We start from the raw sequence: 15,992 nt of genomic DNA on the forward strand, positions 1-15,992 counted from the left end.
AAAAATATGTATTTAATTTATTTTATTTTAATTTATGTTCTAAATTTCGGTAATCAAGAAAACCCACAAAGTGGTGAGAACATATGACAAATACACAATAAAAACAAACAAACTAATTGTGTCAAATAAAAATGACATTCATTGATTCAATCATGGAGCTAGAAAGGGATTCAATGCATCATATTTTAAACAGATTGGTACAGAAGTAAATATGATGCTGAGTGAAAAGAAAAATACCAACAAAATTATATTTAAACAAAAGAGAGATTATTGCTTCATTCAGTTTCTATAGTGTAATACTATAATGATCGATGTTGAAAATTTATTCCAATGCCACAAAGTGTGGGGGTCATAGACTGGGCTGAATCAGGAGCTGTGTTGTGAATCTGAGGCCGAATCTGAGGCGTGAATCTGACGGCAGCTTCATCTCCTAGTCATGCTGGCCTCGTTTTCGATCAGAGACTCAGGGCGCCTAGCTTATTGAGAAAAAATGTTGCAATTAAAATTGGGAGTTCTGAGTTATGACCGATGAAGCAGACATTTTGTAATATTATATTTACAAATGTCATTACTTTTTAAATAAAATTGTAAATGTTTTGATAGTTGAATTTCTGACAATACAATTTTTACTGCAGTATATTTCAGTAAGTTAGAGGATCTTACTTCCACATGATTGTCCATCATGGCGGAGGGTGGCGAGCAAAAGGAGAAAAGTGGCTCGAGTAAAGCCGATAAATCGAAAGAAAATGCAAACATCGCAGCGAGTGACAATAGTTATGACGAAGAACCAGATTTTAGTGACCCAGAAGACTTCGTTGATGATATCAGCGAAGAAGGTATGGTAAACATTCCTTCCAGATTTTGTGTAGTTACGGCTCACATGGTGTTCTTCCCATGCTTAGCAAAATTGCGAAATATTTCCCAGATGTAGTTAGTAGTGTTACAGTCGACATACATTGTTATGCTATTTTTCACGTCGGCATAGATCAGCTCGTTTTAGCAAAATATCAAAATCGGTTAAATCTCGTTCCACTTTTATGCCGCCAGATGGCGCAATTAAAATATTGGGTGGGGTGTAAAATGAATGCAATTTTGACAGTAGAAGATTTTTAGGCCATAAGAGTATTTTGCAATTTTAAACACTAGTATTTGATTAAATTAGTCAGTTTATTATAAATGAGAAGTTAGAAAATAAAGTTAATTTGATCCTTAAATATTTTCTAACTTTTCTAACCTGGAGATGTGGAACCATGGCACAGTCACTTGGGGGCTGAAAATCAATAAATACTAATTTTCAAAAAAAAATCATCTGCTATACGTATATAAATAAACAAGTTGTGAAACACGGCACCTAGTAAATCGACACCCTGTCGGTTTCAAATGTCGATTTCTTACCTTAAAATGCGAAACAAAAAGTGCAGAGGGGGTCAGGTGTTATGTTAATAACCATTGTTCATAATCGCTAACTTGGTTTTATTCAAAACTGCACAAATCGCGAGTTTTCTGGTGATATCCGACAATTTCATGATCGAAAATGGCCAGCAGCCAGAATCAAGGGGGATTCGCACAGAGTTCTGGGTAAATCAAGTGCGCATACTCATTTTCAGCCAATCAGGCGTGCCGTAACAGCGAGTATTTCCTTGATTTACCCAGAACTCTATGCGAATCCCCCTTGATTCTGGCTGCTGGCCATTTTCGTTCATGAAATCGTCGGATATCATCAGAAAACGCGGGATTTGTGCAGTTTTGAATAAAACCAAGTTAGCGATTATGAACAATGGTTATTAACGTAACACCTGATCCCCTCTAAAATTTTTGTTTCGCATTTTAAGGTAAGAAATCGACATTTGAAACCGACAGGGTGTCGATTTACTCGGTGCCGTGTTTCACAACTTGTTTATTTATATACGTATAGCGGATGATTTTTATTGATAATTAGTATTTATTGATTTTCAGCCCCCAAGTGACTGTGAACCATGGCTACTTTTCAGATTGATTAAGGCTTAATCAATCTGAAAAGTAGCCATGGTTTCACATCTTCAGGGTCCTTTTATGACGATCAGGGTAATACCTTGACCATTATTCGCCATGGATCCACCCATATCAACAAACAAATGGGTAACGAGAACACTTCACACAAGTTCTATGCTTATCATTCCAACTTTATTTGAGTGATTGTTAGTGTCACAGAACATCTTAAGAACTCATTGGTAGCTATAGATATGGTGGATTGTTTTGTTTCACTGACTGGTTTGAGTCAGAGTGACTGAAGATATTTTTTGTCTTTCAAATGTCTGTAGTATTATAAACACTGTCTATATTTCTGTATACAGAATTGATGAGTGATCTTCTGAGTAAGAGACCAAAAGAAGCCGATGGGATTGACTCTGTCATTGTTGTTGACAATATACCACAGGTTGGAACAGAGAGATTAGAAAAACTTCAGAATGTCATCAGAAAAATATTTTCTAAATACGGCAAAATAATCACAGAGCACTATCCAAAACAAGATGGTAAAACCAAAGGGTAGGTCTATTTGCTTTCATTGTAGCATTTTAAGAGTTTCAAGAGATGATCCTCTTCATGTTCAATTTGTAACCAGTGTTTTTGTTTCTGTGTTCTACAGATATATATTTTTGGAGTATACCTCACCAGCCAATGCGTCTGATGCAGTGAAGAATTTGAGTGGCTATAAATTAGATAAACAACACACATTTGTTGTGAACCTGTTTACTGATTTTGAAAAGTAAGTGAGCATGGAATTATTGTGATTAGTGGTACTGTACATTCACTGGGTATTAATTTCACTATTTGCCTGATAAGTAAAATATACTACATTAAATCCATGTAAATGTATAAAATAACAATAGAACTCATTGTTTTCCTGGCCAATTCGTGAACTTAAAACCCTGTGAATATGGTAAAATTATCCTAATTGTGATTTAAATGCCAGTGAATATAAATTGTTTAACTGATCTAACAATCAGCTCATTCTAGCTATCCTCGAACACATGAAAGTAATTAGGGCATGCTCGGAAATGTTTGCTAGTTAAACTGAGAGTTATTTATGACTTGTGCAATTCAGACTATTTTGAAAAGAATTTAAATAGCATATTTCCCCAATCACTCGTTTATTTTGTTCAGAAAATCTACTTTTACCTCTCCTGCTATTTTTAATACTGGGTCTGTATAATAACATGCTGTTCATGATGCAAACTGAGGACCACTAAATGTTATTCTTGTTTTTCAGGTATGCTTCAATTCCAGATGAGTGGGAACCACCTCAAAAACAGCCGTATAAAGACCATGTGAGTTTTACAAACACTGATTATTCCCGCTCTCTGTGACCTCTGCATCACAGTGAAATTTACATAATGTCAATTCTAGATAACATTCAATAATGAAATGAAAACCTTCTTAAGGTAGAGATGCAGTTTATTTGGCTTGCTTTTTAATTGAGTAATTAGACAATGAAGATGGTATTATATATCCAACATGTCATATATTTTCTGAAAGCTTATTATACAAACTTTGTAAAACTTGTTTTTATTTTAAATATCCAGAATGCGTTTTTGATTTTGGGTCAAAAATATGCTTTTTTGGACAAAAGTGGTTTAAAAAAAATTAGCTTAAAAACTTCAAGTCCGTTTGTGGGTAAAATTACATCACTGGATACCTTGGTATACTACTAATTCAAATGCGTCCACTCATCTCTCTAACGGCTTTCAAAGTCGCACAGCATGACCTCAAAGTTCACTCTTTTCTATTTTTGCATAATTTATATATCCATGTTAATTGCGGACTTGTTATTTTTGTTCCACTCGCCGTAATAAACTGTCCGGACGCATTTTGAAGGGGGAACACCTTGTCAATAATGTGTGAAAATTTCGAGGCAAATGGCCAAAGCGTCTATCAGCTATTTTAATTTAAAACCCAAGAATTCACCAAAAATAGAAGAGGAGAAAAAGGCTAATTTGCATATTTGCGCGTTAAACCGGGAATTACTGCTTTGTCATACTTTGTCATACTTTCTAGACTATTGAAATTGAAAGTTAACCTATAGACATAGACATTTTATGTAAAATCGTTGGACCAGAACAACTGCTCTTGAATTTATAAATCAGAAACACGTCATTCATACCAGTGTTTTGATGGGGTCGGTAAAAACACGTGGCAATGCCCAGTAAATATGACGTAATCTCATGAATTATTAAACAGGGGGCGGTCCTAGGAAGGTGACCTTTTATCACGATCAAAAGATCATGGCTTCTCTTCGATGTATTTTCAATAAAAAATCTACGAGTATTTCAGAGCCTATGGTTTACCGTGAAGAGTACAAAGTGGGATATTAAATTATTTATCCTTGATGATTTTTATGTAGTATTGAGAACCAACTCCAGGAAGCGAACGCACAATAATGAATAATCGCGTAATCCTAGAATCGAAACACGAGGCACAGAAGTTTTGTTCATCGTTTCCAATCCCATTTTTCCCAGTGCAACATATTTGTTAAAAGAAATATTTGAATTCTGTTCGTTTTTTAAGGAGGCACTTTTTTATTTTTTCCGATTTTGGCAACGCCTTATTCAGGGATTTTCTAAGACAGTCGCAGACAATCAGCGCACGGATGTACGTACAAAACATGCTGTTGTACTACCGGCGACGGTCGCCTGCAAGAAGAGAGATCCTAACGTAAAAGTTTTAAAATTTCGACCGGTTTTAAATAATTAGTGTTGGAAATCTGACATGTTTTAAGAGTGCAAAATTAAGGTGCATTTTCGAGCAGTCGAATTTTTCTGAATAGAAATCGGCAAATGAAAAAAATAGGAGTGTGAAACAGTGTGCTTTGTTAGTTTAAAAAAAATGGAATGTCCGTCAAATTGACGTAAACTTACCCATTTTTCACGGAAAAAGCAAAGGTCGTGGCCGAGTTGCAGGCTAAAAAACTCAAAAATCAAAACAACTTCATCAATCAGTATTATGACAAGGAAAACAAAACATCAGACGCGGAGAAGCGGTCAGCGCGTCAAAAGAGTTGTTACCGTAATGTATCAAGTTACCTCTCTCTGTGATTTATTTTTCATTGAAATTATTTGGTTGTTTTCAATTAATTTTAGCGTACCTCTGCAATTTATTTTAGCATTGTCAGTTGTTTGCTTCATTGAATTAAACGGAGTTCGTCCGGTTGCAAACAAAGCTGTCTCGCACCACCTAGCAAAACTTGCGAATGATCGAAGTACAGGTACCCATTGGACAAAAGATACACAAAAGTTTGTATCTCCCCGACCCAGTGCAATATATCCGGTTAGAATCAAAGCTCACGTGTCCCTTATTTGAGGGACCAGATTCTGCCGTAAATTCGGGATGAGATTTAGAAAAATAAATAAAATGGGACTTTTAAGGTGTATTTTGGCGTCATTTTCGGACATTTCAATCATTTCTGATGCCTAAAATAGAGTCTAAGTTTTATCGTAGTCATTGACGCCTATTCAAGAGTATGATGTTTATTGTGACTAGCGTGAATGGGTAAGCTTCGTTTCGACAATGAGCAGTTATCACTGTAAACAATGTTAAATTATTCTTCACATGCTCAGTTTATTTTTTGAGAACAATTATTTAAAAATAAAATCTCTCAGTCAATCAGAAACTCGGATTCATGCCTTCAGGGAAAGCCATGTTTGGACGCTCACATCGATTTTGTTTTTCGTTCGGTGGGCTGATGCCTTCAGTGTAGCTTTTGCCTCTTCCGACATACAAATCATCTGAATCTTCTTTCTACCTCTCTTTCTTTTCACACCACGCATAATGTATTGATAAAAATTAGGAAAAAACGCTGAGGAAATATAATGTTTGGTTTGCTAGCGAGCGAGAACTGATTTGAGAATAATTGCACATGCGCGTGAATTGAATGAACTATGACCCATACAATTTCGATTTGCATATTGTCAATCAAAGGTCCTGTTATTTGGTTACTCATGCAAATTAGGCAATTGGACATAAACATTGCCACGTGTGAGTGTTTTTTTATTTTTAACCAGAAAATAAACAGCAATTTTAACGGTGTTCCAATAAGAATTCATTGGTCAAATTTTCACAGAATGTTCTTTAGATAAAAATCTATATAAAAAACGAAAAAAACTATTTTTGATTGAAATTCACAAATAAACTGCATCTCTACCTTAAACCCATAGATGTCTGACATTAACCAATTTTCTCTGTTACTACATGTAGTGCATTCACTCACATAATTGTCAGTATTGTATCAATGGCAAAAAGTAATACTGTAAAACATGGCTTTTTAGCTAGCACGTTATTTTAGCTAAGTATGATACAAATGTCATTGAACTGACTGGTTGACTCGTGAGATTATTTTTTTTGTTTCCAGGGTAACTTGAGGTCCTGGTTGCTTGATACTGATTGCAATGATCAGTATAGTGTTATATACGATGGTGGAGAAAGAACGACTATATTTATGAATACTGGAACCGATCAAGTTGCCGTTGAGGAGAGAGCTGTAAGTTGACATCATATTTGTGACTATGATGTTGCTGATCTCTTCACTATATAAGTTAATTGACAGTGACTTTTTTTTTATTTCTGTAGCGCTGGACAGAGACGTACGTTAGATGGTCCCCAAAGGGAACATACCTTGCTACCTTTCATCAGCGTGGTATTGCATTATGGGGCGGAGAAAATTTTGTTCAAATCATGCGTTTCAGCCATCCTGGTGTCCAGCTTATTGATTTCTCTCCTTGTGAAAGGTATTTGTTTGTCTTTACTTTTATTTCCCAGGATATAAAACACTGGCTACTATAGATTATGACTGGGTTGTGATATAAAAATAAAGTGGAAATTCCACTAATTACCTGACATCTCTGTTCATTTGGCTAGTACTGCCTCCCACTAGTGTCTTAGATTTACTTGTCATAGTAAATTTAAATGTTATTATTCACAATTTCACCTTCATTGTAGATACATGGTAACATTCAGTCCCCTAGTAGACAAAAAAGAAGATCCACAGGCTATTATCATATGGGATATACGTACTGGTGCCAAGCGAAGAGGTTTTCACTGTGAAAATGCAGCACAGTGGCCAATTTTCAAGTAAGATTATGCTCTATGTTGGGATTTCAAATGTACATTTAAATTCTTTAGGTCAAGATCTACTATGGATAAAAGCTGTGAATCGTCCAAAGGGGCACTGTGACCCACTCATTCTGAGAAACTCTGGGAAATTTGTTTCTTGTGTCAGTCAGTTTGTAGTGGGAAAATAAGCATTCTAACCATAAAGGTACTACCCATTTTTACAATCTTGTTCTTTTTGTTCAGTGTTGATATTTTTCATTTTTTATTTATAGATGGAGTCACGACGGCAAATACTTCACCAGAATGGCAATAGATAGTCTTAGTGTGTATGAAGTTCCCGTAAGTAAAGATACACACTTGTCGCTTTGACGTAAATAGTTCACCAGAAGATGGGTGTCCTAAGTTTTGTGGTAATAGTGATTCGGTTCACTTGGGATACCCTGGACTATCTAAACTTCTCTCTTTTTTTCTCTCTCACATTTAATGCTTTTGAATTGAAAAGATTGGTCACAGTGAAGTCTTAAAATATAATAATCCCCAAAATCTCAATAAATCCACATGAATAATTTCAACTTCAAATTTTAAAGTATATATTTGGTAGAAATATTAAATTATGGTAGAAATATTATTAAATACTTTATTTTTTTCCAAAACAACATTGTAGTAAGTTGCACAGACTAATAATGAGTAATACATGCAAATGCCCTTTTTTACTGGATTGTATCCTACCTTCTTTTCAGTCTTTTGGACTTCTTGACAAGAAAAGTATTAAGATTGAAGACATTAGGTAAGTATTTATAATATCATTCATTTGTCATAAAAAGCGAGCAAGAATTTAATACTTTGTAAAGCTATGTCTATGTGATTTGATCTCTAAATTGTGATCTTTGGGGGCTTTATCTATGAATTCATATGCCCTATTTGTACAATGTGCTTGTGTTAGCACTCTCCATTAGCCATGTTAGCATATGCTAACTGAAATAATTTGAAGTGGCTAATGTGATTTATATTAGCCACAATAACTACTTAAAATCTGTATTAGAAGCCGCGACTTCTATTAAAATGGTACAATGCAATAGAGAGAGTTCTAATTTTACAGTACTTAAAATCTGAAATTACAATACCATGCAATTCTATGGCACTTTTGGGACAATAATATCCACCATAAAGCAGAATACCTATATAATGAGGCATTTTTTCATGCATAATAAATTCCAGTATTACAACTTATATGTGGCTAACATAACATCCTATTTGCCACAGTGGCTAATGATTGTCATGATCCAGCACTAACAGTGTATGCAGTATGATCTACAGTATTTGCTCTAATTGTAGCACATGCACCTATGTAAATTACAGTGTTACTATGTTGAAAATAAGGAATATTTTATGATTCAGCATAATAAAATTTATGCTTTATACGCACACTTTTAATAGAACCAATTTGGTTGCTGTATACTTGCTGTTGAAAAATTCAAAATGCTAGCAGGGTAAAAAAAGATTTTTTGTTTCATTTAGGGATTTTTCTTGGTCTCCAAGTGATTACATGTTAGCTTATTGGACCCCAGAAAACAGTGATATACCAGCAAGAGTGACATTGTTAGAAATACCTTCACGTAAAGAAGTCCGGGTGAAAAATCTGTTTAATGTAGCTGAATGTAAAATGCACTGGCAGAACAAGGGTGATTTACTCTGTGTTAAAGTGGATAGATACACCAAGAGTAAAAAGGTAGGTCAAAGGTTGAATCTTCATCAGAACCTTCAAGAAAAATATGTTTTGTGTGAGACTATATACATTTTGCTGAGACTTACGGTATTCTAAAAATTTATTTTTGTGGCAGAAACTCCTGTGAATTTGAACTCAAGCAAAAAATAGTTCAACATTTCTAGACTGGTATTCTTAGATTTTCGCAGATTTGGAAATGTTCTTAGAATTCTGATTATGATTTATGAAGTTCATTGAGTTCTGTATTTAAAGCTTTGTATTCAGTGTATGTAATAATTATGCCAATTATTCAGTATATTTCAAATTATATCATAACAAGTCGCCAATATTCAAGGACTTGTTTTCGGAGTTGTGTATAACATTTTCTATTAGAAAAATTGATGTCTTTTCTTGAATATGGCCATGGCATGTACATTTCCTAAATGGTAACTAAGCTCAGTGTGTATGATCAGAGAATGTTGTGGCAAGAGCAGAAAGTTTACTTGTCAGTATGAATCAGTACAGTCTGGCCTGCCTTCCTAATATGTGAGACTATGTATGAAAGGCTGGGCAGCATCTGTGCATTAGTTACTAATTTATACAAAAAAACAATGTCAGAAGAGATAACTGTGACTTCATTGTCCTGAAATGTCGCCTGGCTCAAAAACGTGTTAACAAATTTGTAAATATCAGTCTTCCTTCCTCACCAGGTCCAGTTCTGTAATTTTGAGATTTTCCGCATTAGGGAAAAACAGATTCCAGTTGAACAGGTGGAGATTAAGGAGAGCATCATGGCATTTGCGTGGGAACCTGGCGGTACCAAATTTGCTATTCTACATGGAGAAAACCCCAGAATATCTGCCAGTTTCTACCTAGTCACTAAAGGAAAAGTGGAACTACAAAGTGAGTAGTGACAACTGTTAAATAAAAAATTGAGGAGAAAAGTCAGAAAGTATGCACTCAGACTTCACTCGGTCATAATTGTAGTAATATCTTATTGTGGAAGTCTCTCATTCCTATATTATATGCCTTTGTTTCAATTTAAATGTATGGTAAAATGATAGCGTAGTATTTTACCTAATGGATGTAGGTACATGTACCATACAATCTTTTGTTCACTGACTCAAACATAAAAAACATGAAATCCGCCATTCTGCATTTGCTTTAAAACTTTAAACATCTAACTGTATCTTCTCCTCTTGTTTGCAGAGGTTATGGACAAAAAGGTTGCTAATCATATTTTCTGGTCTCCAAATGGTCAATTTATTGTCCTTGCAGGCCTTAGAAGGTAATAATTAATCCATAGTCATATGGTGTTTTCTGTGCAACTTTTAACACCGTACATTTACTATGCATTCTGTTTCTGAGAAGCTATCAAAACGATAATCTGTTTGATGTTATCTCATTTCTATCAGAAGTGAAACAAACACCACGTTTTTCAAAAAATGCAAACTTTATTTATTTCACAATACTGACAAAACAAATTAACCTAGGTTAAAAGATTATTTCCTTGGTTACCATTTATGGTAACACCCTGCTGTTCATCATATCCACCCCTATGAATTAATGGTTGAGTCCTGTACTTTCTTGCAGCATGAGTGGTGCATTGGAATTCATTGATACCTCAGACTACACTCTTATGAATAGTGCTGAGCATTTCATGGCAACTGATGTAGAATGGGATCCAACTGGACGTTATGTAGTGTCTGGCGTCAGCTGGTGGGGACATAAGGTAAGACATTGTCATGGCAACTGATCTGAAATGGGATCCAACTGGACGTTATGTAGTGTCTGGAGTCAGGTGGTGGGGACATAAGGTAAGACATTGTCATGGCAACTGATCTGAAATGGGATCCAACTGGACGTTATGTAGTGTCTGGAGTCAGGTGGTGGGGACATAAGGTAAGACATTATCATGGCAACCAATGTAGAGTATGAACCTTCTAAAATGAGTTGTTGGTAGTTTGATTTGGAAGCTTACTTTTGTTGTGTATAACACTGGAAGAAGATGGGAATTATTCAGTTTCCTTGTCTCAAACTGTTTCATTTCCTTTCAAGGTTGATAATGCTTATTGGGTTTGGAGTTTCCAAGGAAGACTTCTACACAAGCAAACTCTAGATAGATTCTGTCAGTTGTTATGGCGACCACGTCCTCCCACTCTTCTGAGTCAGAATAAACTAAGGGTAAGTTTCACAGTATATAATGGTTTATCTTCCACTGTATCATTCTAAGTCTACTAATATTGAGAAAGTTACTTCACGATGTGGTAAATCAAATGGAAAATCATTCAGTTTATTACTTAACATCAAATGCTATGGAATTTGTTTTTCTTATTTTACAGGAAATCAAAAAGAACATGAAGTCTTATAACAAGCAGTTCGAGTTGAAAGATAGAATGAGTCAATCCAAGGCTTCTAAGGTAACCAACTAGTAAATTCTATGACACCACACTGGATTCTATATATTTATCTGTTCTAACAATGAGTTTACTTGACTAGAGCACTTCCTATCCTTCCTGCTAACGCCCCAAATCTATCTTTATTAGCTCCGCTGTCGACTTTGTCGAGCGGAGCTTATCATATGAGTGATTGTCCGTCGTCGTCGTCCGTGTCAATGTTTTACTTTTTCGACTTCTTCTTGAAAACTACAAGCCTGAATGCTTTGATACTTGGTGTATATGTACCTTGGGTAGACCTCTCTTAGGTTTGTTCATTTCATGTTGATATCTTCAATTCTCTAATTTTGGTGAATATTTTTGTCATTTTTGGTAAAAAGTGATATTTTCGATTTCTTGTTAAAAACCACAAGTCCGATTGCTTTGATATTACATATATAGGTACTACATGTGGACCTCTCTCAGATTTGTTCATTTTGTGATGATGTCTTCAATTCTCTAATTTTGGTGAATATTTTTGTAATTTTTGGTAAAAAGTGATATTTTCGACTTCTTGTTAAAAACCAATAGTTCAATTGCTTTGATATTACATATTTAGATACTACATGTAGACCTTTCTCAGATTTGTTCATTTCGTGATGGTATCTTCGATTCTATAATTTTGGTGAATATTTTTGTCATTTTTGGTAAAAAGTGATATTTTCGACTTCTTGTAAAAAACCAATAGTCTGATTGCTTTGATATTACATATATAGGTACTACATGTGGACCTCTCAGATTTGTTCATTTTGTGATGGTATCTTCAATTCTCTAATTTTGGTGAATATTTTTGTAATTTTTGGTAAAAAGTGATATTTTCGACTTGTTAAAAACCAAAAGTTCAATTGCTTTGATATTTCTATATAGATACTACATGTAGACCTTTCTTAGATTTGTTCATTTCGTGATGATATCTTCAATTCTCTAATTTTGGTGAATATTTTGGTCATTTTTGGTAGAAAGTGATATTTTCGACTTCTTGTTAAAAACTGTAAGTCCGATTGCTTTGATATTACATATTTAGATACTACATGTAGACCTTTCTCAGATTTGTTCATTTCGTGATGGTATCTTCGATTCTATAATTTTGGTGAATATTTTTGTCATTTTTGGTAAAAAGTGATATTTTCGACTTCTTGTAAAAAACCAATAGTCTGATTGCTTTGATATTACATATATAGGTACTACATGTGGACCTCTCAGATTTGTTCATTTTGTGATGGTATCTTCAATTCTCTAATTTTGGTGAATATTTTTGTAATTTTTGGTAAAAAGTGATATTTTCGACTTGTTAAAAACCAAAAGTTCAATTGCTTTGATATTTCTATATAGATACTACATGTAGACCTTTCTTAGATTTGTTCATTTCGTGATGATATCTTCAATTCTCTAATTTTGGTGAATATTTTGGTCATTTTTGGTAGAAAGTGATATTTTCGACTTCTTGTTAAAAACTGTAAGTCCGATTGCTTTGATACTATACATATTGTTCATTTTCTAATGATGTCTTCAGTTCTTTAATTGAAATGTGCATTGCTAACAGCGGAGCTATCTCAGCCGATAGGCTGCTTGTGTAATTTTAAACACATTATTCTTAACTGGACACATTTTACTACCATAAAGGACACTTCTCACACATACATCAACAAACTCCCCTTTAACTGGACACAAACTGATCAGTGATAAGTCATGAAACTATTTATGAACCCAATGCTTACATGTGTTATGTGCATCTCTCCACTCGTGACAATAAACAACACACATCCATCTACCACTCTTAACTGGAGCACTCTACCTTTTCTATTGATCTTACTTGGATGTGGTTTTAAGTCAACAGAAGTCAATATAATAATGTGATAACATGACCTCTGACCTTCTGAGAGCAAGAAAGCTCATTACAATAGTTATACATGGCTTATGTCTCATTTTAGGAATTGATTGAAAAGCGACATCAATTGATGGAAGAATTCCGAAAGTATCGCCGAGAAGTTGAAGATGTGTATGATGACAACAAATTAATTCGTCTTGAACTTCGCAATGGTAATTATTAGCAATTTCTGTTGACTCTGTGTTCACTGATAGATGCATATGATAACGGCTCTATTTATTTCATGAATTATCTGTGCAGATGACACACAGTCTGCTGTATTGATGTAAACTTTCAGATTCATGTATGGCAATATGCAGTGAAGTTCACATTCACAGCATGTTTAATTTATCCTTGTTGGGACAAAGTCTGAAAACGGGACTTGTGGATTGACCTCTATGCATTATGTGTACCTGTATCTCAGATGTGGCTGAACTGATCATGTTCATACTTGAAACACACACACTTGCATTTTTGACTCCCATGTGCGAAGCACAAAATGGGAGTCTTTGCAGTTAGTGTGTCTGTATGTGTGTGTGTGTGTGTGTGTGTGTGTGTGTATGTGTGTCCGACTGTTCCACTGCTATCTCAAGAACCATACATCGGTTTTTGATGAAACTTGGTGCATAGATGCTCTGGGCCAATGCGCAGATTTGATTAGGTTTTGGTAAAAATCCATGCTCGTTAATTACCTAATTTGCATGATAATTAGCTAATTTTTAGCTGTTCTATGACTGTTCCACTGATATCTAAAGAACCACTCATTGGATTTTGATGAAACTTGGTACATAGATGCTCTGAACTAATGCTAGGTTTTGATTAGTTTTTGGTAATAATCCGTGGATACTAATTACCTAATTTGCATAATGATTAGTCAATTTTCGGTTTTTCCACTGATATCTCAAGTACTAATCATCACATTTCAATGAAACTTGGTACATAGATGTCATATGACACTGCACAGATCTGATAGTTTTTATGGTGATATCAGTACATATAATTACCTAATTTGCATAATTAATTAATTTTCAGCTTTTGATATAAGTAGTGAGCATTACATTTCAATAAAACTTGGTACTTACATACTCAAAGACTATGCAGAGATTGATTGTTTCGGATAAATATTTGTGCATATTAATCACCTAATTTGCATAATTAGTTAATTTTCAGCTTTTCCACGGGTATCTCAAGTACTAATCATCGCATTTCAATGAAACTTGGTACATAGATCCTTTAGGACTATGCAGAAACCTGATTAGTTTCAGGGTAAATAATTGTGCATATTAATTACCTAATTTGCATAATTAATTTTCAGCTTTTCTACTGATATCTCAGGTACTAATCATCACATATCAATGAATGTTTATACATGGATGCTGTAGAACAATAGACAGACCTGGATAATTGTGGGTTAAAATCTGTACATATTAATTACCCAATTTGCATAATTAACCAATTTTAAGCTTTCACACTGATATCTAAAGTACTAATTTCCATTTTAATAAAACTTAGTACAAAGATGCTCTAGGACATTGTACAAACCTAATTAGTTTGGGGTAAAACTCTGTTCATAATATTTCCCTAATTAGCATAATAATTCATAATTTGTTGGTTCTTATCACATTTCAATTAAACTTGGTACATAGAGTTTTTGTTACATTGCGCAGACCTCATTAGTTTTACAATCAAAACTGTTCATGTTAATTTTCTGATTTGCATAATTAGTTGTCAGCTAAGTAATTTCAAATTGTATTTAATGTGTCTCCAATACTCTCAGCACATGGGAGTTCTTTCTAAGCTTTCTTTGATATTGCTTAATGTTGATCAAAATTGAAATTGAAACAAGGACAAATTTGGTGCATGCATTGAACACAATGGTACCTTAATGATAGTTGTGATAATATTCAAAATGGCCAACTGATGAATGTTTTCTATTCACAAATACAATTCCTGAGCCAAATCTTTGAAATTCCATGACTTATTGTAGTAAAATACGATATGTGTATGTTCCAATTAAGATTTGAAAAGGCCAACCTAGTTCAATTTTGTGTCATCACATGACAAAATTGAAGTGGACAATAGGCAAGGTTTATTTATTGTATAAACAAAAATCATCGATATTGATTGGTCCATCCAAAAATGCAAAATTACATAATGCACATTCTGCGTACAAGTAACAAGTAGCTGATGAACACTTGCCATTTCTTTCACTGACTTGCTAGAATTGTACATTTGTTATTCACTCCAAATAGTTTTCCCAACATATTGTACCAGTTGCACTTACATGGGTAACTGTCTAACTATCCCAAGTTACCAGAATGTGCACTGCCATGGAACACTGACTCACTATAACTTTATATTATTATTACAGGCATTGATACCGATGAATTTGACAGCCATGTTGATGAATGTGATGAAGAAGTTATTGAATTCCTAGTAAAAGAAACCACTGAAATAATTGACGAGTGAAACATATACGACAAAACGCTCACCTAGACCAACTATTTGGGAGGGGGGAGTTGGTCCAGGAACTCACTTGCGGTTTATCCGTTAAGTTTCAAGGAAATAAAAAAAAAATCGTAGTTTATAGTATAGATATATTTGATTGCAGTTTAAGTTTATCTTGTTCTTCTCTTTTATTAATTACTGTAAGTTTTAGTAAATAATCTCGCTTTGATTTCATTTAATAGTCTTTCTTTCAAGCATGTCACTCTTACACAGAACACTGATATCATCAACAGCTGTCGCAAGTCTGGTTCAGTCTCATTCAATTTGTCATCAGCAACCAATCACAGGGTAGTGTTCATATCACTCTTGTTTGACTGCTGCCTGCTTGTTGGTTGACTTGCATATTGAGTTGGACTGTTTTCAACCTTTCCCAGCCGCTGATATTTTTGTG

The 15,992-nt window shown here is 34.4% G+C and overlaps 1 protein-coding gene across 1 annotated transcript; it reads left to right on the plus strand.

The window, feature by feature from the left end:
* The first annotated feature begins 651 nt into the window (after window positions 1-651).
* On the plus strand, window positions 652-15,992 carry LOC100371526 (eukaryotic translation initiation factor 3 subunit B-like). The gene is made up of 17 exons (XM_085502130.1): window positions 652-836; window positions 2,334-2,526; window positions 2,627-2,746; window positions 3,251-3,308; window positions 6,386-6,514; window positions 6,604-6,761; window positions 6,973-7,104; window positions 7,359-7,425; window positions 7,827-7,873; window positions 8,605-8,815; window positions 9,502-9,694; window positions 10,001-10,079; window positions 10,385-10,523; window positions 10,850-10,975; window positions 11,134-11,211; window positions 13,158-13,266; window positions 15,465-15,992. Exons 1-17 carry the CDS (start codon window positions 683-685, stop codon window positions 15,560-15,562), a joined length of 2,091 nt encoding a protein of 696 aa, XP_085358256.1. The 5' UTR covers window positions 652-682; the 3' UTR covers window positions 15,563-15,992.

Source organism: Saccoglossus kowalevskii, chromosome 8 (assembly GCF_978046115.1).
Source record: "Saccoglossus kowalevskii chromosome 8, keSacKowa6.1, whole genome shotgun sequence".
In the NCBI taxonomy this organism is placed as follows: Eukaryota; Metazoa; Hemichordata; class Enteropneusta; family Harrimaniidae; genus Saccoglossus; species Saccoglossus kowalevskii.

What these genes read in the sequence shown, in the direction of transcription:
- LOC100371526 (XM_085502130.1), top strand. Translation starts at nt 683, where the DNA reads ATGGCGGAGGGTGGCGAGCAAAAGGAGAAAAGTGGCTCGAGTAAAGCC. An exon ending in TTGCCGTTGAGGAGAGAGCT is followed by an intron (nt 6,515 to 6,603) that starts GTAAGTTGACAT and finishes TTATTTCTGTAG; the next exon opens with CGCTGGACAGAGACGTACGT. An exon ending in TCAGCTGGTGGGGACATAAG is followed by an intron (nt 10,524 to 10,849) that starts GTAAGACATTGT and finishes TTTCCTTTCAAG; the next exon opens with GTTGATAATGCTTATTGGGT.